This window comes from Amblyomma americanum, chromosome 6 (assembly GCF_052857255.1).
Source record: "Amblyomma americanum isolate KBUSLIRL-KWMA chromosome 6, ASM5285725v1, whole genome shotgun sequence".
In the NCBI taxonomy this organism is placed as follows: Eukaryota; Metazoa; Arthropoda; class Arachnida; order Ixodida; family Ixodidae; genus Amblyomma; species Amblyomma americanum.
This window is the reverse complement of record NC_135502.1, coordinates 27,131,897-27,156,043: the sequence shown is the minus strand read 5'-3', so window position 1 is coordinate 27,156,043 and position 24,147 is coordinate 27,131,897. Positions and strand designations below refer to the sequence as shown.

Here is a 24,147-nt window from a genome sequence, read left to right as displayed (position 1 = left end):
GAGACCGATGAGGGATATAGTCTGGGCAGTCGAAATTATACCCTCATCATCGCTGTCCTTATTAACGCAGCAAAAATACATGGGCTTCAGAAGCCTCTATCCTTTTCTACCCTGTGCAATGTTCGGACAGCGAGTTTTCATATTAACGAGGCGTAAATAAATTAAAGGCTTGCTGCCTTCGAAAACTGTCCATATTTCGAGTCGTCCATATTAACGGGGGTAGCAGCAACGGTGCACGACTGTATACCCTCTTTTCAGCGAAAGTTCGGCAGCGGAACAGCGAGACGAATTTCAGTATGGCGCTTCGATCGGAGGGTCGGGCTGGCAGGAAAATCTACTGAAGGAAATAAAAGAGAACAACTGGCTATAGCTTTAGACGTTTCTTCGGTGAGCTCAGTGCAATGTTTATTTTGTATATTTATACAAATAGAAATGCAGGGAGTGGGACAAAAAATTAGGCAGAGGTTTAACCCGGCTAAACCTAAGTAACCAAAGCTTGAAATTTAAACCTGGTGAAGCTTGGCTACACTTGGTTGTTGCTTGATGGTAATGACCGACGTTTAGCCAAGGCTTACCAGGCTTAACTTTAAAGCTTCAGCTTTGGTTACTGTCGTCTTCGCAACCTCTGATACGCAGACAGTTCACGAGGCGTCTCGTGAGGCGACCTGTTGCAATCCGTTGGCACCGGCTGAGGGGCAGCAGAGGCTATCTAGCCAGATTGAGCGCACCTCCGGCGTAGCTGCAGTTGAGTGACGTCATGGTTGTCACGTGATTAGGCAGAAGCGAGCGCTCGGTTTCGGCGGCGGCGACTGAGTGACGTCATAGCTGTCACGCGGTTTCTCCTCGGTTCAAGGTCAAACTCGTGCACACGGCGAAGAAGCTACGGAGGGTAGTAGTAAAAGCTTTCGCTTTTAAAATTTGGTGAGGTTTAACTCTCATAAACCTAGTCACACAGCGCGAAAGCTCTCTTTGGCTTGATAATGAGCAGCGGCAGCCTCCGCCGCTAACCTTTCTCTCTTGGTCATCCCTGAGGCAAACCCGCTTCGGTCCCCACTCTGATGTTTCGGCCTTTACTTCGACCTGGGCCCGCTCGCACCAAATTAGGCAATTTCTCTGCCTAGTTTTGATCGCAGTCTAGACCATGCCGTAACTTTGTAGAAAGGAAAAGTGCATAACTGACTCACTTTGTCGGTGGACTGAACTGAACCGCGCCGAGAGAGTGAGAGAGAAACAACTTTATTGAAACACGTCAAATAAACGCCAGAAGAGAAGTCCCATCTCCCCGCCGCCCCTAGCCGACGGCCGAAAGAAAAAAAAAACACGAACGCTGACTCCAGCTGCCAGCTAGCGTTTCTGCGCCGCAGCAACGCAGAAACGCGGTCGAGTAAAAGGACACACACGAACGCTAGCTAGCAACTCGAGTCAGCGTTCGTGTCTTTCCCTCTCGCCGCGGTTAAGGTGAGCCACTTATGCGCCGTTCCTTTCCTCAAAACCAACGGACGGTCGACACTGCCAATGGCGAGACTGGGAGCTCCTTTCCTTTCTCGGCAGCCATTCACTTGTTGGCTTTTTGCCCAGCAGAGCAGCAGTCATAGTAGTCCGCATTTCCCGGCTGATTACGCCGCCAGTACGACTTTTAGTAAGCGAAAAGGAAGAAGTTAACCATCTTCTGGCCCGAGTAAGTATACGTTTCTCATCTCTCTCTCTCTCTTCGAGGCTCTATGCCAAGTCCGGACCATTCCAGTGCCGTGGCTACGTGAAGCGTACATGCAGTCAACGGCATAAAATGGGCATCATCATTTTCCTTTCAAAAAGGAAAGTAAAAGATTTTTGCTAACCCCGGCATCTGCCATCACTACAGTGCCGCCGCCGTAGTTATGGCAGATGCCGGGGTTAGCAAAAATCCTTTAGCTTCCTTTTTTGTTTTTATTTTACATTAAACACTTACTACTACTACTATTTTCTCGTGTGGTCGTTGTGGCGAAATAATGATATCATACAGGTGAAGTCGGTGTTTCTCGAGCCGCAACGACTTATTTCAAACGACAAGATACTTTTTACGATCCATGCTAACTGGGTAATGCAGAATCTGCTACCACTATATTACCGAGCAAGGCGAAATTAGAAACCTTCGCGCGAATATGCGACGTCCTTGCGCAGAAAAAATAAGGAAAATGGTATTCGCGACTTTTACAGCCTATAGGGGGCGTCACTGAAAATCTAGTTAGGTTTCCCGAGAGATGTTCTGTTGGCCGCGCTAGCCCACTGGTGCTGCGCACCACTGGTGCTTTAGAAGAAATCATTGGGGCAGAAATGCACACCGCAACCACTCAGTCTTGGTCACAAACTGCAAATTTAAAGTGGTAGCAGTAGTAGTAGTAGTTTATTAAAATAATAATAAAAAGGAAGTATAAGATTTTTGCTGGCCCCGGCATGTGCCGTCGATACTGAAGCACCTGAGCTGGAGCAGCGGAAATAAAGGATAGCAGGCAGAATGGAGAAATGAAATGAAAGAGGTGAGGGGACAGGAAGAGAGGATAGGGGGAGAGGTAATATACACAAGCCATTTACACAGTAAGAAATGTGTACAGGTTGCGCGCGTGATTAGTTCATGATGAAGCAGCGCGAAAAAAAAAAAACAGGACAATGAGGAAACAGAATCGGCAGGGCAGCTAGCTACATAGCTAATACTCTCGTTTTCGTTTCTTCGCCATCCCCGTTTTATCGCGCTGTTTTAAATTTTCACGATGAGTGACTGGCTTGCCCACAACGGGATTTTAAGTAGCTGGATTATATCCACTTCTTGAGCATAGAATCTAGAGGGGACATATGCAGGTTTATCTTGCATTTGAACGCACAGTTTGAGCGCTGCTTTTATGATGTCTGTCCGTACTCTGTGCTTTACACGCACAAACGGATTCTATATTGACTTGTTGCCACAGCTGTGTGTAAAACGCAACCAAAACCGCGATATTACGCTGAAAAGCGACAACACTTCAGAACTTGGGCGGGAGACGCCGGACCATTGCAAGCCGGGCGCCGTCCGCCAGTATCATCTTTCGGGTGGTTCTGAAGGCTGCCGCTTGGCGGGGATACCGTACGCGAAAATTGCGAATACTTATAGACGCCACAGCTTATCAAGGAGCCAGTGTTCATGACAGTGGATTGATAACTCAGACATTCCAATTCCGAGCACCTTTATGATTCGTGTTACCGCAGCACTTATTTTTTTTTATCTTGTTCTCGCAGTGGTCTGTCGAACTGCGTTTGATCCTGTTTTGCAAGTCTTGTTCGTATAAATTACCGCTTGAGTGGATTGGCGATCGCATAACCTTCCTCTTCGTCGACGGTGCAGAAATTCAGGCGGTCATGCTGCGCTCAACGTTACTGTGCATGGCAGCTGCCTTCGCTGCTTGTGTCTTCGAAAGCAGCGAGGGACGTTTTCTGTCATCTTCGGACAGTGAGACAACGGGTCGTGAGTTCCGTCTTGTACTTCGTTTTTCGGTGCATGTGTCTGTGCTGACATTTCCTTCTCCGATAGCGTTCGTGAAGCACGGCCGCGCGTATGCACGGAGTGGAACCCTTACAAAAAAAATTTTAGACGCTCTATAGACTGCCCATAGACTTCTTTTTATAAAGTCTATAGACTCTCTATAGAAAAACCCCATAGAGAGTCTATAGACAATCTATAAATTTATGACCATACACATTTAGTAGGTTTTCGTCTATAGACAGTCTATAGGCTATGAATAGACAAAAAGAAGTATCCATAGGAAGGCAATAGAGTCTATAAGAAGTCGATAGATCGTGTATAGACCATTTTTGTAAGGGAACGGCGTTGATGAATATATGAGAAATATGATGCCCAAGTAAAGACCGAGAGAAAACGTAGCTGTATATTCCGTGATAGGCCTTGGTTACCCCATTGCAGGAATGCATGCGTGCTGTTGAATGTTTTGTTCCATCCATACGTAAACAATACCAATGTGGCCGAGTGAACTGTCAACGCGTCCGCACACGCGCACAGCAATATACGCATGTAAGCACTACAAGAGCTGTATAAATTAATACTGCGGCACTCTGACGAAAGCATTAAATCATGAAGAAAACAAAACAGTGCACAAGAAGCGTGGACGACGGTAGCAGCGCAGAGGCAGAACACGCTGTGTAAGTGTGCTTGTACCTTCGTCTGCGCTTCTTGCATGTTTTTTGCTTTCTTCCACGATCTGAGTGCGGAACAAGCCAGGTTTTTGCGTGGGAGTTCCACAACTGGAAGGACTGCCGAACTCGGTCCAAGTTGCATGCGGTCGATGTAGTATACTGAAGTTACAACATGATTACTGCGGCGGGAAAAAGAGAAGCAGCCCTTTACTGAGGGCCCGATCACACAATTAGTGCTGCAATAGTAGTATATGCGGAGCGCAGGAATCTAGACAGCACCACGTATACTAGTATCCGGTTAGTGGTACCGCTCACAACTGACCACTCTTTATCTTTCATTCTTGCAGGGTAAATATTAACGGAGGGCAACACTGCGTCACCGCAAGAGTTGCAGCCCTATTACTCTAACGCGCGCGCGTGCACGTTACTTGGCGCGCTTAACGAACACTCATACAGATGCTACCGCTCATGTAATAGTGAAGTCGTGCCTGTGGCTTAGTGCAAGAAACGAAATCTGCCTAGCCAGTTATTTCTGCGAAATCCGGAAAGCGCGTTTCGACTGTGCCGAGTATTTAGCAGCAGTTTCTTTTTCTCAAATTCAAATGGTAATTCGAATTCTTTTACTGTTAAAGACCCAGAAAGTTATGGCAGTTGCTCTCACCGCCTAAATAATGACCGCTACGTAATGGCTCGTGGTACAAAAGGGGCTCAGAAAACGGCTCTCAATAAAGTTGCGGCATGCCTGGGAAGTTAAAAGACGTCGCTCGACGAATACCCTCCAGCGAGAATTTTTTTTTAATGCGCTTCTTAGAAGCTGAGTTATATTTAGTCAGAATACGAATTTCAGAAGTGGTTAGGGCGCTCGACTACTGATCCGGAGTTCCCGGGTTCGAACCCGACCGCGGCGGCTGCGTTTTTATGGAGGAAAAACGCTAAGGCGCCCGTGTGCTGTGCGATGTCAGTGCACGTTAAAGATCCCCAGGTGGTCGAAATTATTCCGGAGCCCTCCACTACGGCACCTCTTCTTCCTTTCTTCTTTCATTCCTTTCTTCTTTCACTCCCTCCTTTACCCTTCCCTTGCGGCGCGGTTCAGGTGTCCAACGATATATGAGACAGATACTGCGCCATTTCCTTTCCCCCCCAAAACCAATTATTATTATTATTATTATTATTATTATTATTATTATTATTATTATTATTATTATTATTATTATTATTATTATTATTATTATTATTATTATTTCTCGCCTTTCCCTCTACTAGTCACTTTTTGCACGCTCAAAGGTCGGTGCTGCTCCGGCGGCTGCCGACGCTCGCAAGAATTCCCTAGGTGAAGGGGGGGGGGGGGGGGGGGGGCTTCCCGACCCACCAAAGCGCTGCGTGCCATCCGTAGGAATCTAACCAACATCCATCTCTTTACCGACATACGCAGACGCGCGACTCGAAGGAGAGCGAGAGTTTCAGAAGGTCGCCCAGAAAGGGCTCGCCAACTTTCGCGTCTGATTGTAGGTTGTCTGCTTCATGTACAAATGTATTATTTTGGTCAGGCGTCCATCACAATACAGTGCAGTGACTGAGAGAGTTTAGTTACTCTCCTAAGAAGCTGTTTCAGGGCCCCTTTAACAAACATTGAAGGAAATAAAGCCACATTGTTTTTAGCTATACGTTCAAAAACCTCCGCCGATTGGTGCTTGACGGTTTTCAGCCAGGAGGGTCCTGCGACGTGTTTAATATTCTGTCATACTTTCCTTCGACGGCAGGTGATTGTGTGGGCGCCATCGGACAGCCTGCCAAGGAAGGATACAGCGTCTCAAAGAAGCATCCGTGCCAACTCGAGACGTGTCACAATGGAACGTGGAAGATAGACAGGTGAGCAAGAGAATTAAGGGCTTTTGTTTGTCTGTCTCTTTTACACAGGCAAGCTAGTTCTGCATAAACAAGATCGTCTGGATAGACAATGTTTAGCTCAGGAGAGTCGAAGACTTTCAGATCTTTGCATGTCTTCGGAGTGTCAGGAGTGCTATGTGGAGGGCCGCGACATCTGCGGTCACAGATTGTGCCTTTGTATATCATCCTCACCATTAGCCCAGCATTGCCTCCTCGGCGGGATAAATGCCTCTCCCATTCTGTACCATTTAGCCACAGAGTTGGGGCCGCCGTACCGGGCACATTTTCCATCTCATCTGCCGACCTGGCTGGTGCCCCCTGCTACATTTGCCGCGTCTTGGAATCCACTCCGTTAACCCAGTGTGTTGTTGTAATGAAAGAAGAAAAAAACGTAGCTGCTGACAGAAGAACTACCGTAAGTGTGTGGGGAATATGAAAGAAGTTACAGGAGTAAGTTGAGAAGTTGATAACGAAGAGGCAATAGAATGGGCATCCACTTAGAGGTCGCGGTTTTTTCCGGTTTAGTTAGTCTGGGCGTGCCATCTCCAAGATGCGTCCAAACCACGCACGGCCAAGAGCTTGAGCGGGTCTAAACCATGCATACTTACGTTTGCAGTGTAGAAATTAACTCACCGGACGCCTGTATACTGCAGACGTCCGTGCTGGTTCCGGCCACAGTCAGTCTGCGCGTAATTTCAGCGAAGACTTTGGGCCATAACTGCTTCAAAGCACTGTACACACGGTAGATTTTCACGAGTGATGCCGATAAGGAAACTACAAATTGCTGCAGTTGCAGAAATGCACGCAGTTGAACAACTATAACTGCCATGAGGAGCCTGTCGGCGGTAAAAACAACCACGTCTTTTCGTGCCAGAAAATGCAATATGTCTATACTACGTGACATCCCGCCGATCGAGCGCAAACATGAACGGAAACCTCACTCTACAGCTTAACGTTTCGACAAGATGATTTGTCTTCGCCTCCATGGGAAACCGAGGTTATCATTCACTGGCTCCAGTGAATTTCAGTTATTTTTCTGCGTGGTTTCATACGATAAAGCACGCTCCATTTGTGTTCCGGTCTAAATTTCAGGTTATTGCTCAAATGTGCGATTACAACTTCGTTCGGGGGATCATTAGTTGCCTTTGTCGCTGATATCTTGCAGAAATTCGAACTATCACAGTCACGTGGTACGCATGGCAGAATAACTGTAGACAAATGGCGAATCCTGAATTGCTAACGGCTGATGTCTTACTACGGCGCTTTAGAGCAAAGCGGGGAAAAAAAATCAACTCATGAGGGAGCGCGACGTCACACGGTTAGCATTCGCAAGCCAAGTGTTCACGAAGCCGCTCCCTCCCCCGTTTTTCGCTCTCTGCGTCAGTCCGTAGTGGTTCGCGCGACTGCGCGGCACATGGAGGAAGGAAGCGCGGCCTATGGTGCGGGCGTCTGCTGCAAGGAGGTTGGTCTGCTTGCCGCTCTAGTCCGCGCATGCGCATTCAGATCACGCTGTCATCTGGCAGGATCACGTGAGGGACCAACTCTTTCCTTTTTACTTTTTGTGACTAGGCTTCAAGGTTAACGCCGGACGCTCGCTCGGGAGCTTTCTTTTCGCATGCTTTGGAGGGAGTTAGGTGGCAAGTTATGTGCCTCACTTAAGCGGCGGTGAGACAGTTCACTGTTTTGCCCAATGTGGCCTTTATTTCCACGACCTTGCAGGTGCCTCGAGGATGTGGACCCGAAGTGCCACGGACAGCTAGGAACCCGTGGTCCGGGACCGTACCCGGACTGCTGTGCACTTGCCGTGTACTGTTCCGAGCACTAGGAAGACTGATTTACACATACGATCAGCCGGTGATTCAGTGCGCAAGACTTAAGTCCAGTGCTAGCATTTTCGCCTTCATTATGAAAATATCCAGTGCTCGTGTGTATGATAGACAATTCGGTCGGATGAATTGACGGTCTTGGGGAGCGCCTCCTGTATATAGAGAGATAAACTGTATCCCGTCGCAGTTTATTTAGTCATTCGTAGGGCCGCTCTTTCTACACCTCCGCGATGTGCGTTAGTAGACTGAAAAACGTCAGTATGTTGTAGTCGTCGAGCCAGCTAATTTTCTGAACGTTTTTCTTCCTGTAGTTTTTCGCTTTTTTTCATTTTTATACTTAAATTAAACTTTTTCTTTACAAAATTTGGGAGAATTCTTGACGATTATTCGTAGTACGCATATCTATATTTTATGCTTTTTATTAAAAGCAGGAACAAGCTCTGTAGACAATACATAATGATAGCGGCATAAAAATCTCACCAAGGAACGTTGAAAGTGATGTGCTTACTAATTTTCTGTCAAAATAAAGCGCTTCTTCTTTACACATGTTGTTTGTTTCACTTGAGATGCTTTTCCAAAAACTGAAACTGTTGCTGAAAAAGGCCGTACGGTGTGTTGCGATCTAAAGCTGTACCTTTTATTGTTTGCATGCCACGGCGGGTAGTATATACCGTTTTCTTAATCTGCGCAGACTTTTAAAAAATAATGGGGTTTGTACATGTGAATTCTACAGCATGGCTGACATCATATACCTGATAGAGGTTAGTAAATATGCGAATAATTAACTATATTTAAGTGATAAACTTTATTTTTATTTGAAGGGACAATATTATTATGCGAAAATGAAGGCTGTCAACATTGAAGGTGAGCCCCGTTTTTAAATTCTCTTAATCGGCAATGTGGTTCGAAATAACGACTGTCAAGATTATTAATAATAATAATAATTGGTTTTGGGGGGAAAGGAAATGGCGCAGTATCTGTCTCATATATCGTTGGACACCTGAACCGCGCCGTAAGGAAGGGATAAAGGAGGGAGTGAAAGAAGAAAGGAAGAAGAGGTGCCGTAGTGGAGGGCTCCGGAATAATTTCGACCACCTGGGGATCTTTAACGTGCACTGACATGTCAAGATTGCAAATTTCAAATTTCGTTGAGTTGGCTTTCGCGCGCAGTACATTTTAAAATGGAGTTGCTCGCATTTCGAATTGGCAAATATGGACGCCGTTTGTGTATTTTATGACGTATAAACAGTTAACATGACTTCCGCGACGATATTACCCGCAGAGACAGCAATTCATAAATGTGTAATGCGGGAAAGCCAAAAAACGAGCTTTCAAATGAGTACTTTTGACGTTCGATATTTCGGGGCGCGTTGCCGATTACGATGTCGACGGCCGTAAATTTCACAATATAATCTTGCCCCCTAAAATCAAATATAAAAAAAGCCACCGCGGTGGCTCAGTGGTTATGGCGCTCGGCTGCTGACCCGAAAGACGTGGGTTCGATAATAATGCAGTTCCAAGCAGTTCATCGAATGAGTAAAATGGAATTTTCGAGGACGGAAAAGCAGATAGAGCGTTCGTCATCATCATCATCATCACCACCACTACCGCCACCACCATAATCATCAGCCTGACTACGCCCGCTGCATGGTGAAGGCCTCTCCCATGTGTCTCCAGTTAACCCTATCAATTGCCAGCCGCGGCCACTGTATCCCCGCAAACTTCTTAATCTAATCCGCCCACCTAACTTTCTGCCAAGCGTTCGTTATCAGGGTAGCAAAAAATAACAAGGAAAGCGAAGGGGAAGGATAAACATACATAAAATTTTATGAGCGGTATTATGGTTCTCGATAATTAGTCGCCCAGTGGCAACGCCGATCTAGAATTTGTTCGTGGTATCCTTGAGCATCAATGGCTTGTCGTGTACTAATTCTGAAACAGACCATCAGTACTTTCACAGCGCTTTCATTCGGGCTGATTTCTGTATAATCAGTCAATTGTAAAACAAAATCACACCCCTCCCCTTTTCTTTAAAACTTCGTAGCATGATATTTTTCCTTAAAATAGAACTCAAGCTTGTCAAACTTGTATCGAAATTGAAATTAGCGTTTGTTGTTGACCCGCCGCGGTGGCTCAGTGTAGGTGCTCGGCTACTAATCCGGAGTTCTCGGGTTCGAACCCGACAGCGGCGGCTGCGTTTCGATGGATGCGAAACGCTAAGGCGCCCGTGTGCTGTGCGATATCAGTGCACGTTAAAGATCCCCAGGTGGTGGAAATTATCCCCGAGCCCTCCACCACGGCACCACTTTCTTCCTTTCTTCTTTCACTCTCTCCATTATAGCTTCCCTGACGGCGCGGATCAGGTGTCCGCCGATATGTGAGACAGATACTGCGCCATTTCCTTTCCCAAAAACAAATTTTCATTTTTTTGTTGTTGTTCCCCAGGTGGTCGAAATTACCCGGACACCTCCACTACGGCACCTCTTTCTTCCTTCCTTCTCTTAGTCTCTCCTTTATCCCTTCCCTTACGGCGCGGTTCAGGTGTCCGCCGCTACGTGAGACAGATACTGCGCCATTTCCTTTCCCCAAAAACCAATTTTGTTGTTGCCCTCAAGAGGATAATGGCGCATACCCACTGCGGGGGATTGGCCAAAACTTAGGCGGCGGCTTACAGGTGCTCAAAACGTTAAAATAAAAACATTAACAAAATGAAATTAAAAGAAGAATGCAGATTTGTTGTTTGTACTTAAAAAAAAATCAAGCGGTCTCAAGAAACCATGTCGTCGTCGTTTTCCGAGACAGCGCATGTTCTCGTACGAGCTGTAAAAAAGTCTTTGTGTGTGCTCAAGCGCAGTCGTTTTTCATTAAAATAAATAGAACGATCTTTCTATAGTGATTAATACTCAACGGTGCTTGAGTGGCAAGGATGATATTTTGCATTGAAGTTTGTTTATGCTTTGCTATAAACAGCCGGTAATTTTTTTTTCTCCTCCTCTGTGATCGAGAATCAGTATAAGCAGCTTGTGACTCGTGTTGCTCGAGACAAGAAGAACGCAGCCACCCGAAAGGCAAGAGCACAAGAGTCCGGCCGTTCCTCCGGGGTAGCAGATACTCCTGCACTCCACGAGTGAGTACTCGCAACAGCATTTAACACGTGCTTACCTGTTCTCTTGATTTATTTATTGCAGTCACTAATCGTTACTGATGTCGTATTCGTTGAGCGACGCCGCAGCGGCTTTGTTCGCCACCGAATCGGCTTGCGTGGAGTCAGAGCACAGGAGGATGCAATTCGACTGAGCCAATGTACGGCCTTCTTTGAATTGCCGGAACGATGCTTCTGCAGTTGATGAATTTGAGTGCAGAGGGAACTAACTTAGGCGCTTAGATTTTCGATCGCACCGACCGCCCACCACCGATTGCAAGGGTTTCCAAACGAACTATTCTGCGCAAACTCTATCGCATTAGAGCGGGGGAAAAAAATAAAGCGAAGTAAAAGCGCTAGCGGTCAGTTTAGTTACTGCTTGTTTTTTCATGGGTGAACGGCAAAATAAGGAGATCGGCATTCTTGAATTTCAGCTCTACTTACTTTACGTGTGCTGCGCGATGTCAGTGCACGTTAAAGATCCCCAGGTGGTCGAAATTATTCCGGAGCCCTCCACTACGGCACCTCTTTCTTCGTTTCTTCTCTCAGTCCCTCCTACATATGCCTTCCCTTTCGGCGCGGTTCAGCTGTCCGCCGAGATGTGAGACAGATACTGCGCCATTTCCTTTCCCCCAAAACTAATTATTATTATTATTATTATTATTATTATTATTATTATTATTATTATTATTATTATTATTATTATTATTATTATTATTATTATTATTATTATTATTATTTGCCTTCCTGAGTCTGTTACACGCTAAAATAAAAACAATAGAGAGAACAAGATGAGATCGCGACGCTAGGTGAGCGGTCCCTTCTTTACCTAGAGCTGTCCTCTAAAAGGTGGCTCATCAGGAAAGCTCAAGGAACATGTATTATCTTGGGTATGCATTTTCGCCCTCCTTTTCCGGTCTTAGCCCACTTCCATAAAAAAAACTGAGTTTAATTCACCAGAGTTGTCTCAGTTGGCTTTTGTGGTATTCTTTTCCATGTAGCAGAAGATTCTTGTTGTTTGCGTTAAGATGAAAGCTTTCATTTCATGAGTTGTCTATGGTCGTTTTTTTTTTTTTTGCAGTGACGTCGCGGTAAGTACGACTGCTATGCATGGACGAATTCTTTTTTAGTGCTCAGAATTAAACGTTGAAAGAATGAGCCATCTAGAGCCGGGTTCGGCGCCTCGGGGCTAGAAGAGATAAGACCGAATCTAGTCGCTGATTCCAAAGAACTCTATAGCTCCAAGAAGGATTTCTTGTGCAATAACTGTGAAAAAGTAACAAATTCCTACTTTTCTCGTTATGTTCTTCGATGATACGTAGGTTCTCGAAAATGTTCCAAACGCAGGCGATTTTTTACTTTTCTATGAAGATACAATCAAGCCATAAGATGAATCAAAAAGTGAAATACAAATCTTTCTCTATAAAAATCAATTTCGAAGCTGGGCGCAACAGTGATTGCACTATAAAAAATAACGAAATTGGTTAATGGAAGGCGAAAATATACTGTTTATTTGCACAGTTCTTCGTCGCAAACGTGTTTGCGTAGAAGGTGTGCTGGAACCCTACTTGCTCGGATGGAACGAGTCGTATCGGTCATCAGATCCATGTAAACGCAGGTTGGTCGGTCGATTAGGCAAGCAGGCAGCCTGTCGCATCGATTCATCCCGCCCACAGGAGGCGTAGGTGGTTGATTTCCTTGACACCATGTAAAAATTTAATACCAGTGACACTTGAGAGCTGGATTAGTGGCATGTGGGAACAGAAGATCCAGTACAGAGTCCAATGCCGTGGATTGGCTTGAAAGTATATGCACGGTATGGGAGGACCTGTCCTTGAAGTTACTGAGAACAATCTTTAACGAATACAAAACTTTCTCAATGCTTCTGTGTATTTGACCTCGTTAATACTAGTAACTAGCCTGATCGATACAATCAACATAAATTCCCGGACGTCGCGGTCACCTCTACTTTCTTTTTTAAGAAATGCTTTCAGTGAAGTAAAAAAAAAATGGCAAGCTACTGGACGCACGCCTGAAACGGCGCCAAAGCTCTAAATCACGCGGCATTCGTTCCGCGAAGTGGGCGTCATCCATTGCGTGACTTTATTTAATTCTTTGCAGGAATCACCCTTGCGGTTGCTGCTGCGGGTTGATCGGTACCTTGGCCGTCGCTGTAGTGGCTGTCGTCGCTATACTGATAGCCCTCGGAGTCGTGACCATCAGTGAGTGGGCGCCGCACGCAAGGTGTCTCGGTTCGCGATCGCTTGAGCATGTGTGCAGAACTGGCTCAAGGCAAAATCGTGCACAATGAACGCATTGCGCAGTCCCGTGTATCTGTCCAAAGTGAAGCCTGGGCGGAATTAAAGGCGCAACGTTGAAGGGTTGTTGCTAAAACGTGCATTATCGCGCGCTAAAATTCCGTACCATCGCTGTCCACCGGTCGAAATCGCAGCTAACGTATCGGCTTGTCTCTTCTATTTTGGCTTTTCTAATAATAATAAAGAAAAGCCTTTCATGGCAGCCCTGGAAGCAACGCAAGTAAGCTAAAGGTGGCGGAATTCCTCTTCCTTTGATTCCCTTCCCTCTCTCAAACTCAGCCGCCGCGGTGGCTCAGCAGTTATGACGCTCGGCTGCTGACTTGGAAGACGCGAGTTAGATCCCGCGGCTGCGGCGGTCGAATTTTAGATGGAGCCGAAATCCTAGAGGCCCGTGTACTGTGCGTTGTCAGTGCACGTTAAAGAACCCCAGGTGGTCGACATTTCCGGAGCTCTTCACTATATGGCGTCCGTCATAGCCTGAGCCGGTCTGACACGTTAAACCCCCATAAACCTCTCTCAAACTCTGCTGTTCGCAGTTTTTTTTTATCCTTTTCGCTTCGCTCATTTCCGTTACAGGTGCCGGCACTGCTGTACCTGTAGGGTTCTTCTCATCACACACGGCGGGATTCCTGTTCGCACGCCTCGTGCTCGCGTACTTAGCGGCGTTTCTTAAACATATCGCATGGGGGAATCCTGAGTCACTGTTTGGGAGTTATGAGCCACGAAGGAAAGTGAGTTTCGCAGGAGGTATAAAGCGCAAACCAAATGGGTTTCAGCAGCGCGGCCCTCGTTTCCACAAGTAAAAATTACCCTCAGACGGCTCTTACTCTGAGCTGTCGTGAATCATATATTAGATGTTGTTTCAATGTCGTACAGAACGCCACACAGGATCGGGTAACATCACCGTAATATACGTGCAAAAATCGTTCCGTTGTGTCGTCAGAACTGCGCATGAGGCTCGTGTTTGTGTGTGTACATGGTATGCCAAACACACAGCTGGCTGCAGGGATTAGTGCGTGGCTTTAGAGGAGCGATATGATGCGGCGTCAGGGTTTGTCGCTCATGTAGAAATAAAATACTACTAGCCTGGGTTATCACGAGCGCACTCCATATTTGACTTTCATGCCAAAACACATTCGTATTGACACGGTACATGGGGCTTTGACCGGTAAACTAAATCGCCAGAGCGCGTTCGGTGCGGGGCGTGACATGATGCGCTTAGAGGGGGCTACATCATGCGCATATGTGATCGCGGCAAATATTATCGCGAGCTGCTTTAACGAAAAAAAGCACACGTTAACATCACATCAGTACCGCTGCAGCATATCGCTTGCGGTGTTCAATGGTCGCAAAGTGTAATCAAGAGCATGTACAGTCGGGGACAGAAGTCCCTGGACCGCACGTTCTGTAAACTAAGCCCATATCTCTGTCATTAAACCTCCAGCTGAAGACCACTCTTGTTGAGGTGAAAGAACTACATTTTGACTTTCATCGCCACAAGTATGGTCTCCAGCCGCCGGCTAATAGTAAAGGTAACTGCTTTGTTTGCGAAACACTTGGTCCAGGGACTTTTGTCCGCGACTGTACGTACCTGGCCACGTTGGAGGAGAAAGAAGAGTATGCGCACAGCTGACTTACGAGCCGTAACCGGTTGAAGACTTTTAAGCCCCACCCTGAACATACAGGTAGAAAGACAACAAGCAGTGTACGCCTTCCGTCGAGCATTTACATATTGCCGCGAATCTTTGAAGTGTTTGTTTCTTCTTCAAATCTGCCGCCACGCCACTTTATCCCTTTGTTTGCGACGCAAGACGCGACTAGATTTATCTCGATTGATCGCAGCCAGGCAGAGCAGATTCTACGTTTTTCCAGAATGTTCTAGTAACTTTGCACGCTTTATCTAGAAAGTTCGCTATAAGCTTTAAATTGAGCACGGCCGACAGCGGCGGCATTCTGTTCGACGACCGCCGAGCACTCTTAAGTTGCTGCTACGCCGGCTCCGAGTGATTCAGTCCATTGTGGGTGCAAGTCAGCCCCAATAAACAGTCTTCTTTTAGACGACCTTTTGTCCGTCTTCATCGCTCCTTCGACTGCCGTCACCACTACGTGACAATATACAAATCCGACGAGTAAAAATCCTTCAGCAATGCACGATTATTTCCCAAGTATGCTATAAAACACAAAAAATGAAAAAGAACGCGGTTTGAACATGTGGAAGATCAACAACAAATCATAATACACTACACGACGAGTTATTGGAAACACGCCATATGCATTACCGCCCATCCACGACGTCGCAACGCAGCCTCAAGCAGTTTTTAGCAGCAAATCGTGAAAACTATAGGGTGCGCATAGACTCCGCTACAATGTGTTAGGTGCAGGCGATAACCTCCTTCCCCACTGTCTCTGGGAGACGTAGGAGGAGCTTGAATATTATTAAATGAGTGAGTGATGAGTTGATTTTAATGGCTCTAAGGCAGCTTGGCCAAAAAGCGCCATGGCTGACGGTTTTCAGTCAACACGAAGTGGGGTCGATGACCCATTGAATTATTTAAATCATTAAGTAGCGAATAATGAGCGGAAGAGCGAATGAATGAACGAATCAATGCGTGGCCATTATTTTGCGTTTGTCCGTTTACAGACGTGCGCTACACGAAAGGAGGTGAGGCCAGGAAGGTGGAAGCGAACGCCACCACGGTTTCAGCCAGCCAGGCCGACAGCAAGCCGAGACCGGTGCCAACAGTGGCCGGACACCAGAATGAAAACCCGGCCACTGCGAGGCCACGCAACCCCGGAGACGAGCGCATTCCCGATCCCCGCCTGAAGAACCAGGGCCGCTGAGCAGCAAAACGCGCAGCATGCATCTCCCAAGCCGCGTGACCGCGTGGGAGGCGGCTTGTTTGCCGTGAATGACCGGGGAGCAAGCATAACACTTCTCCACGCTTTGCTGTGTTCATAACTATTTACCTTGTCTTTCTGCCCTTTATTTTTTATTGTTACCTTGAAATTATACACATTGCCACATATAAACATTTTCTTAATTGTGTGGATACAGTAACGCACCTTACACTTATTTTCATCGATGTATTGCAGTCTTTTCAATGCATACTTACTGATTTGTTGTGCGTTGAAGTTACGAGACGTTGCTATATCGAATGCACTTGTGCTCTTGGTCGCTAGTTTCAGCTTGATAAGCGCTTTGTTTCGTACATTAAACATGACCACTTCATTGCTTTGTTAACTGGCTGACTGATCAGGCGGTATTGGCTGCGTCGTGGAAAGTACCACGGCGTAGTTGTGTTGTGGTGACTGCAACACTAAACAGTTGTAGGCTAAATCAGTTATTGTCTACGGTTTCGACGCTTCCCATTTTTAGGTTGGGAACAGTACTTGTCAGGCATAGGTGAAACGCATACTCACGCACATGCACGCACACACACGCACGCACATACGCTGCACCTAACTTCTGCCCTTGGATTTGCCGAGCATCCATTTTAGAGGATTTTTACAATCGCAATTACTTTCTCTGTTTCTGTCCCAAACACTCATTGGCTCTCATATTATTGTACCCGAATACCCACAGGTGCAGTGCAGCGCATAAACACTTTTATATAAACTCTGACACGTCCCCTATGATTACTTTTTTTTAAATTTTAAATCCAACGTTTCGAGGCCGGCTCGGCTTCGCACAGCCAATTCTGTCGAAGTGTTTACTTTTCAGTATAAACAATTGTTCGCACGACTATTGGGAAGCTCGCGGGCACTTCGTTGCAAAAGCTTGGATAAGGCAGCGAGGTTAGAGCTAAGGATGTTCATCGAATAGCACGTGAAGACTATGGGACAGACTGGACAGCGCCCGTGCTGTCTGTCCCCTTGCCTTCGATTCCCGTTCGTTGCGATCCCTCGAAATAACGACAGGTGCCTCGGAGACTTCCATATTTATTTATTTTTTGCATGAAATTAATAATAATAGTTGGTTTTGGGGGAAAGTAGTAGTAGTAGTAAACAGTTATTCCAAAAAGGTAGGATAGAGAGACAATGGCGCAGTATCTGTCTCGTATATCGTAGTGGACACTTGAACCGCGCCGTAAGGGAAGGGATAAAGGAGGGAGTGAAAGAAGAAAGGAAGAAAGAGGTGCCGTAGTGGAGGGCTCCGGAATAATTCCGACCACCTGGGGATCTTTAACGTGCACTGACATCGTACAGCACACGGGTGCCTTAGCGTTTCGCCTCCATCGAAACGCAGCCGCCGCGGTCGTGTTTCGAACCCCACCATGGCGGCTGCGTTTTTATGGAAGAAAAACGCTAAGGCACCAGTGTGCTGTGCGGTGTCAGTGCACGTTAAAGATCCCCAGGCGGTAGAAATTATTCCGGAGCCCTCCAGTACGGCACCTCTTTCTTCCTTTCTTCTTTCACCCCCTTCTTTATCCCTTCCCTTACGGCGCGGTTCAGGTGTGCGCCGATATATGAGACAGATACTGGGCCATTTCCTTTCCCCCCAAAAAACAATTAAACCAACCTACCCGGGAAGTCCGGATAAGTAGCCGAGCGCCCTAACCACTGAGACACTGCGGCGGGTTTGCATGAAATACAGTGTTCTGAAAATGGAACGCTTTCTTACACATGTGGCCGGAAACTGTCAGCAGGAGCCAATTTCCAATAAGTCTATCGTGCTATAGTATGTTTGAAATTCACTTCGGCGGTGTTTGCAATTCGCGCTGCTTAACTCTGGCGAGGCACCACATGGAATTATAAAAAGAAATGTAGAAGTAGTGCATTTGCATAACCCCCAGGTTTCGGATAGGAAAGAAAATGAAATAAAACGCTGGATATTACAATCGCCAGTGTTTTATTCTTTCAGATGTGCTACTATCCTATAACATTTCAATCCTTCAGATGTATACAATCGGTTGCAAAAGTTCCCAGGCTATCACACCAGTGGCCGTAGCGGAGGTGCACGTGTGCGTCTGTTACCAGAATGGCTGCGCTAATTTCTTGCGAGATATAAGACCTGCAGTACGATTCCTCCTTGCCATCTTTGTGCGAGCGCTACATCGCTGTACGGAATAACGCCCTCTCAAATCACGGCTTGAGAGCTTTCAAGATGAATGGTAAGTGCATGACGGAAAGCACACTTCGCCTGTGCATCATCGTCATCATCAGCCTGACTATGCCCACTGCAGAACAAAGGCCTCTCCTGTATATCTCCAATTAACCCTGTCCTGTGCCAGCTGCGGCTGCCCTATCCCTGCAAACTTTTTATTCTCATCCGCGCACCTAACTTTCTACCGCCCCTGCTACGCTTGCCTCCTCTTGGAATTCATTCCGTTACCCTTAGGGACCAGCGGTTATCTTGCCTTCGCATTACATGCCCTGCCCAAGCACATTTCTTCCTCTTGATTTCGACTAGGATGTAATTAATACGTGTTTGTTCCCTCACCCACTATGCTCTATTCATGTCTCAACGTTACACCTGTAATTTTTCTTTCCATAGCCCACTGCGTTGTCCTTAACTTGAGCTGAGGTGCAGCGCTACGGAATTTGTTTGGCAAATAGCGATGCTCATTTATAGTAATGGCAAACATCTAAAAGTATTTGCCTGAGAAAAAAAAATCAAACGAGAACTTGAACACTGCCTCCATAATGAACGCCACTCATCCGTCAGTGTGCGCTCTCGAGTCTTTAAGGCGTCCGCATACACGCCATCGTGTAGGGCATAACACAAAAACGTCGCGCGCGAATAATGTGATCGGAGGGCGCGTAGCTAGCCGCATCATTTACTTCGGCTTCCTTTTGCTCTGCCTCCGTAGCCGCATTTTCTCACTGCGAAGAAACTTTGTGCTCTGTCCGGCGCGATGGTGGGACCGGCATTCTCCGGCGTCCATTTACCTCCTTTTTCCCTTTCTCTCTCTCCTTTAAGAAGTCTCAGCAAGCGCCGCCAAGGAACTCCGTCGGTGCGGCAGGGATGCCCGGCTCTTAGTTTTCCGCTACCCTCGGCGCTTCACCGTGTGGACAGTGGGCCGCATTAGCAGACTCAACAATCGAGCATTGTTTGAGATAAGCATCTTGGGTCACTGGCGTCTCACATGGCTGTCTCGGAACCCCACAAAAGCGCGGGGCTGTGGCACCTAAAGTCCACAGTCGTGGGTGGCCGCCCACGACAGCGGAGACTACTTTCTCGCCTGCGCATACGCAGACCTTTCCATATCGTGTGCACGCGGAAGTCAAAACACCTGTTCTTTGAACTGTAGCAAACAGATGCAGAAAACTGACGCAGCAACTTACTCCGTGGTTGCAACAAGTGCACACAACAGTCCAGCGAGAAACATGGCAGCGCCCATGGAAAGCTTTTCGGAAAGGTCTTTGCGAGTTGTTTAAGTTGACACGTTAGCTGACATCTCGCTTCCTAATGGAAGCGTATTCGGCGCTGGTCTGGCTTCCTAAATAAAAGTTCAGGGGGGCACTTTGTCGGCCTAAAGTGCGGTGAGGCGAAAGCCTTTAGCGCGGTGTTGCTGCTTGTGCCACTGATGTGTGGTTAAGATGTTAAGTACACAATCGTTTGTGAATCTTAAATGCTGGAGACACTAGAGGGCGTTTGGGAAGTATCCGTCTGATTCGACGCCTTTCTGCACTCTCCAGCGTCCTAGACAAGTAGGACTATATATGCGTTGGCGGGAAGTAGCGTAGTCGTTAGCACGTTCGGTTGCGGAACCAAAGGATGGTGGTTCAAATCCAATCGTGCACAAATATTTTTTTCTTATCGAGTTCAAGAGCGTAACGGACGGACGGTATGACGTCACTTCCGTTGTGACTTCCGGTTGGCGATGTAACGGACGGACAGGACCTCGACCAGGAGTATGAGCCATTAAAGGCTTTCGCCTTAATATGGCAGCACCCAGGGAACGCTTTTCGGAAATGTCCGTGCTAGTTGTTTAAGTTGGCATGTTAGCTGACAGCCCTCTTCCTAATGGAAGCGCATTCGGCGCTGGCCTGGCTTTCTAAATCAAAATTTTGACTCCGGTTCTGCGGGGAGCGTGCTTGCTTCAGGCAGCGGAAAGTCACAGACTTTACTCATTTTTAAAACGAAGTAGTTACAGCGAGCATCTATAGATGACACCACTGATTCAGACTTACCTGGGCAACATTTTCTTTTCTCAGCAGGTGAACGCTGTACATTCCTGTTACGACATCCGAAGCTTGCGTGGACACCGTTTTCCGTAAAGAGGACGCTCTCAATAGCATTACTGTAATAAATGTCCTACATCACTCTGTGATGACATCGTGAAATGGGGGTCTTCTTTCTAACCAGATTGCCTTTTCTCCTCTGCATAAGTGTTTTTATGCAGAATGGCCTTTCATAATTGAACAAACATTGAGAAGCATCGCTTTCTTTTTGTATGTATACAATGCTCCCTTTCTCTTTCAAGATAGCAGTCAGAGGAAATATTTCCTTGGCTCCAACTTTTAAGCAGCGGCTTCCGAACACCGGTCAGTGGCTGTGGTTCCACCAGGGTGTTGCTTATTTGGATGAATTAGATTTTCTATAAGCCTCAAAGCAGGTTGTGTTTGTTTGCGCGAAGCGCATCGTATGTATACGATTGGGCTGTAAAATGAAGGTGAAGAAAAACTCCAAGGAATTGTGCTTCAAAGCGGCACAACTGCTTAAATGTATTTCTGGAAAAAACAAACTAACCGGTGTTCTTTGCGCTTTGAACACACGAAGCTAGACGTCACAATAACGTACAATGAATAACGAACAACCCCTCTTAACGAATAACGAATAATCCCTCTTAATTCAAGGGTTTTTGAATGATTCATCGTGAAAGATTGTAATATTGGATGTAGGTGCCGAATGGTGGGAGGGGAACATAGCTGTGAGGAGACACGAAATAAAGACAATTATGTGCAATCGATCGATCAGTCGATAAGCCAGCCTGTAAGTCTGTCAAAACACATATTTTCGCGCAAGAATGCATACCTTAGGAAAAAGAGGACCGCAAGAAACGTAGCACAGCCTGATCGAGCTTTTCACTGTATTATGTACACCAGCTCACGAGACCCCCCAGGATAACTACGGCGCATGCGCCGCAGCACGAGCGAATACCTACACACGCCTTAGCCTTCTAGATAGCATATATCTCACTTTATGCTGAGATAAATGTTCATTCTGTGAGGAATATCTGAATCTATATCATATGTCGATAGCAAGGGAATAGAATCAGGAGATATAATAAATTACCAAAACATCCAAATACGAGCAATGGGAGGAAATACTGATCAGCTCACGCCTGGAGTACCAGAAAGCACTGGTCCAACGGGCGGGACGGGCAGCCGTATCGAATGGAGTCCTGGATTAGGGACTCCACTCAGAGTTTCCTGCTCCACAATAAAGTTTTATTCATTGGCCACCTAGCCTACGGTAACAATATGTGTTGCATCTCTTTGATCTTTCGGGAGCCGCATTTCTGCGCTGGTAGTGGGTTGTGTGCGCTTATCAAATAGTCATCTTAACCGAAAAAACGCCCCTCTTTTTTAAAAGTACTGCTCCATATCTCAACGTGCGGCCGCAAACGCGCGGCACACATCAGCTTTACTGCATTCATACAGTTCATAGTCAAGCGAATCACGATTTCGGCATTTTCATAGAAAGCTGTGTTCGTTGTATTCTTTGCAAAGAGCTCCGAGAAGTGCACCGGCAGTATCAAGGCTGTATCTGGTCACGAGCACAGACTATAATGGGGCCGATAAAGCACTATACTTACCCAGTTGAATCAACTGAAAAACGAAATCGTGTTTAGGATTCTTTAGACAAGCGCGATGAAAAGGCTGTGGGTCGTCACTTGTTGCGATATCTACATTACGAGTTACCATTGCCTTGAAACGGCTGTGCGCACAAAGTGTCTACTGTGCAGTGGCGTTTTATGTCAGTGATGCTATATCGTTCAACACATGTTAGGACACAGCATGTAAAACAAACAAAGGAAGTATTTACAGTTAAAATTCATGTGGAAGGAACCATATATATGTATACGTTTAAAAAATAAAATGCATGTGTACCTTTTCGAGCCCTCGTAGCCGAAGAAAAATTCATCTTGGCCCTGGGACCGAATCCAGGATCACCACCGCACTATGGCATTCTAAAAACCGGGCAAGATCCTCAGTGCCGCCGGGAACTCACCGTCACGAAGGGGGTTTATAGTGGCTCTGAGAGCCGCTGCCAAGAAAAGATACTAGGCGCACCTTCCCGATCATGTACGACATCATCGTACAGCGTACGCAGCGGCCACGGCAGGCACCTGCCATCGGTGTCACCGGGTACCTATAGGCAACGGTAAAATAGGTACGAGTGAACCCCCGGTCCGCAAGTCTTGGAGAATCCGGTCTGATCTGTGGTAGGGCGCAAAGTACCAGCAGCGATAGCCCACCGGCACAAATGGCTCGTTGCTCAGACACTTCGGAGCCTCCGTCACGGCCGGTTTGGAGGAGGGCGCACGCGCTCTTTCATACTAGTGTTCCTGTATATGCTCCCGCAGCCTGCGGGAGTATATACAGGAACACTATTTCATACGGCCTTCGCATTCGCCGCGGAAGCAATGCGAGTTTTTCTCCGAGAGTTACGCCGCCCGCTGCCGCTAGAGGCGCGACGGCCCTACCGCTGTCTCCACGCCTGCATCTGCGGCGGCGAATGGTTTTTGCCTGGTTTCGCGCTGTAGCCCGGCGCTGTAGCCCGTTGGTGAGCGCAGCACCGAAATCAAAGAAATCACAATGCAGGTGCTTATGCTGTGTATCTTCAACACAGTCCACTTGTGCACAGATTCTTCGTCACAAACATTGCTCGATGAAAACATTTAAAGTAAGGAATCACACTCACAATTCCCAGAACTATGTCGAGCATTTGTGGTTTTAAATACAGAAGGAAATACTCTAATCTCTTCCTCGCATATGTCTCATGGTCCGTGATTAAATGACAAGTTAATGCTAAGGGGAAAAGGATGAAATCTTGGAGAACGAAAGTGTTGCGCTCGTCCCATAAAAATGTACTATATCGAGGAAAATATTCTCTACGACGCGTGAGCCGTAAATCCGAGAGCGCCGTAGCTGGTGGCTTGAGACGATACTTGTAAAGTTGAGTCAGACTCATGTACACCAACTCTGAGCTGTCAAATAAACTGATTGCTGGGAGATGTATATAGTACTCGATTTAATAATAATAATAATAATAATAATAATAATAATAATAATAATAATAATAATAATAATAATAATAATAATAATAATAATAATAATAATAATGTTTTTGGGGGGAAAGGAAATGGCGCAGTATCTGTCTCATATATCGTTGGACACCTGAACCGCGCCGTAAGGGAAGGGATAAAGGAGGGAGTGAAAGAAAGGAAGAGAGAGGTGCCGTAGTGGAGGACTCCGGAATAATTTCGACCACCCGGGGATCTTTAACGTGCACTGACATCGCACAGCACATGGGCGCCTTAGCGTTTTTCCTCCATAAAAACGCAACCGCCGCGGTCGGGTTCGAACCCGGGAACTCCGGATCAGTAGCCGAGCGCCCTAACCACTGAGCCACCGCGGCGGGGCGGCACGAGTTCGCCCAATAAACAATTTCGACTTGGACGCAAGCTTCCTTGTCGTCATTCTGGCCTGACTAACGCTACCAGAACTTAACAGAAGCAACCAGTACAAGCTGCGTATGCTGCCACAGATATTGACGCGTACTGAGTATTGCAATTTCAGAGAGTATGTATGTCCAGTGATTGACTTCAGCTACCATAAAGAGCGCCATTTTTTGTTGTCCACG

General features: G+C 46.7%; 1 protein-coding gene across 1 annotated transcript; it reads left to right on the top strand.

Moving 5' to 3' along the window:
• The first annotated feature begins 1,554 nt into the window (after positions 1 to 1,554).
• On the top strand, positions 1,555 to 8,006 carry LOC144136474 (uncharacterized). The gene is made up of 4 exons (XM_077668823.1): positions 1,555 to 1,678; positions 3,356 to 3,475; positions 5,922 to 6,030; positions 7,768 to 8,006. The coding sequence occupies exons 2-4, from the start codon at positions 3,370 to 3,372 to the stop codon at positions 7,871 to 7,873; spliced, it is 321 nt and encodes a 106-aa protein (XP_077524949.1). The 5' UTR covers positions 1,555 to 1,678; positions 3,356 to 3,369; the 3' UTR covers positions 7,874 to 8,006.
• The last annotated feature ends 16,141 nt before the right edge of the window (positions 8,007 to 24,147 follow it).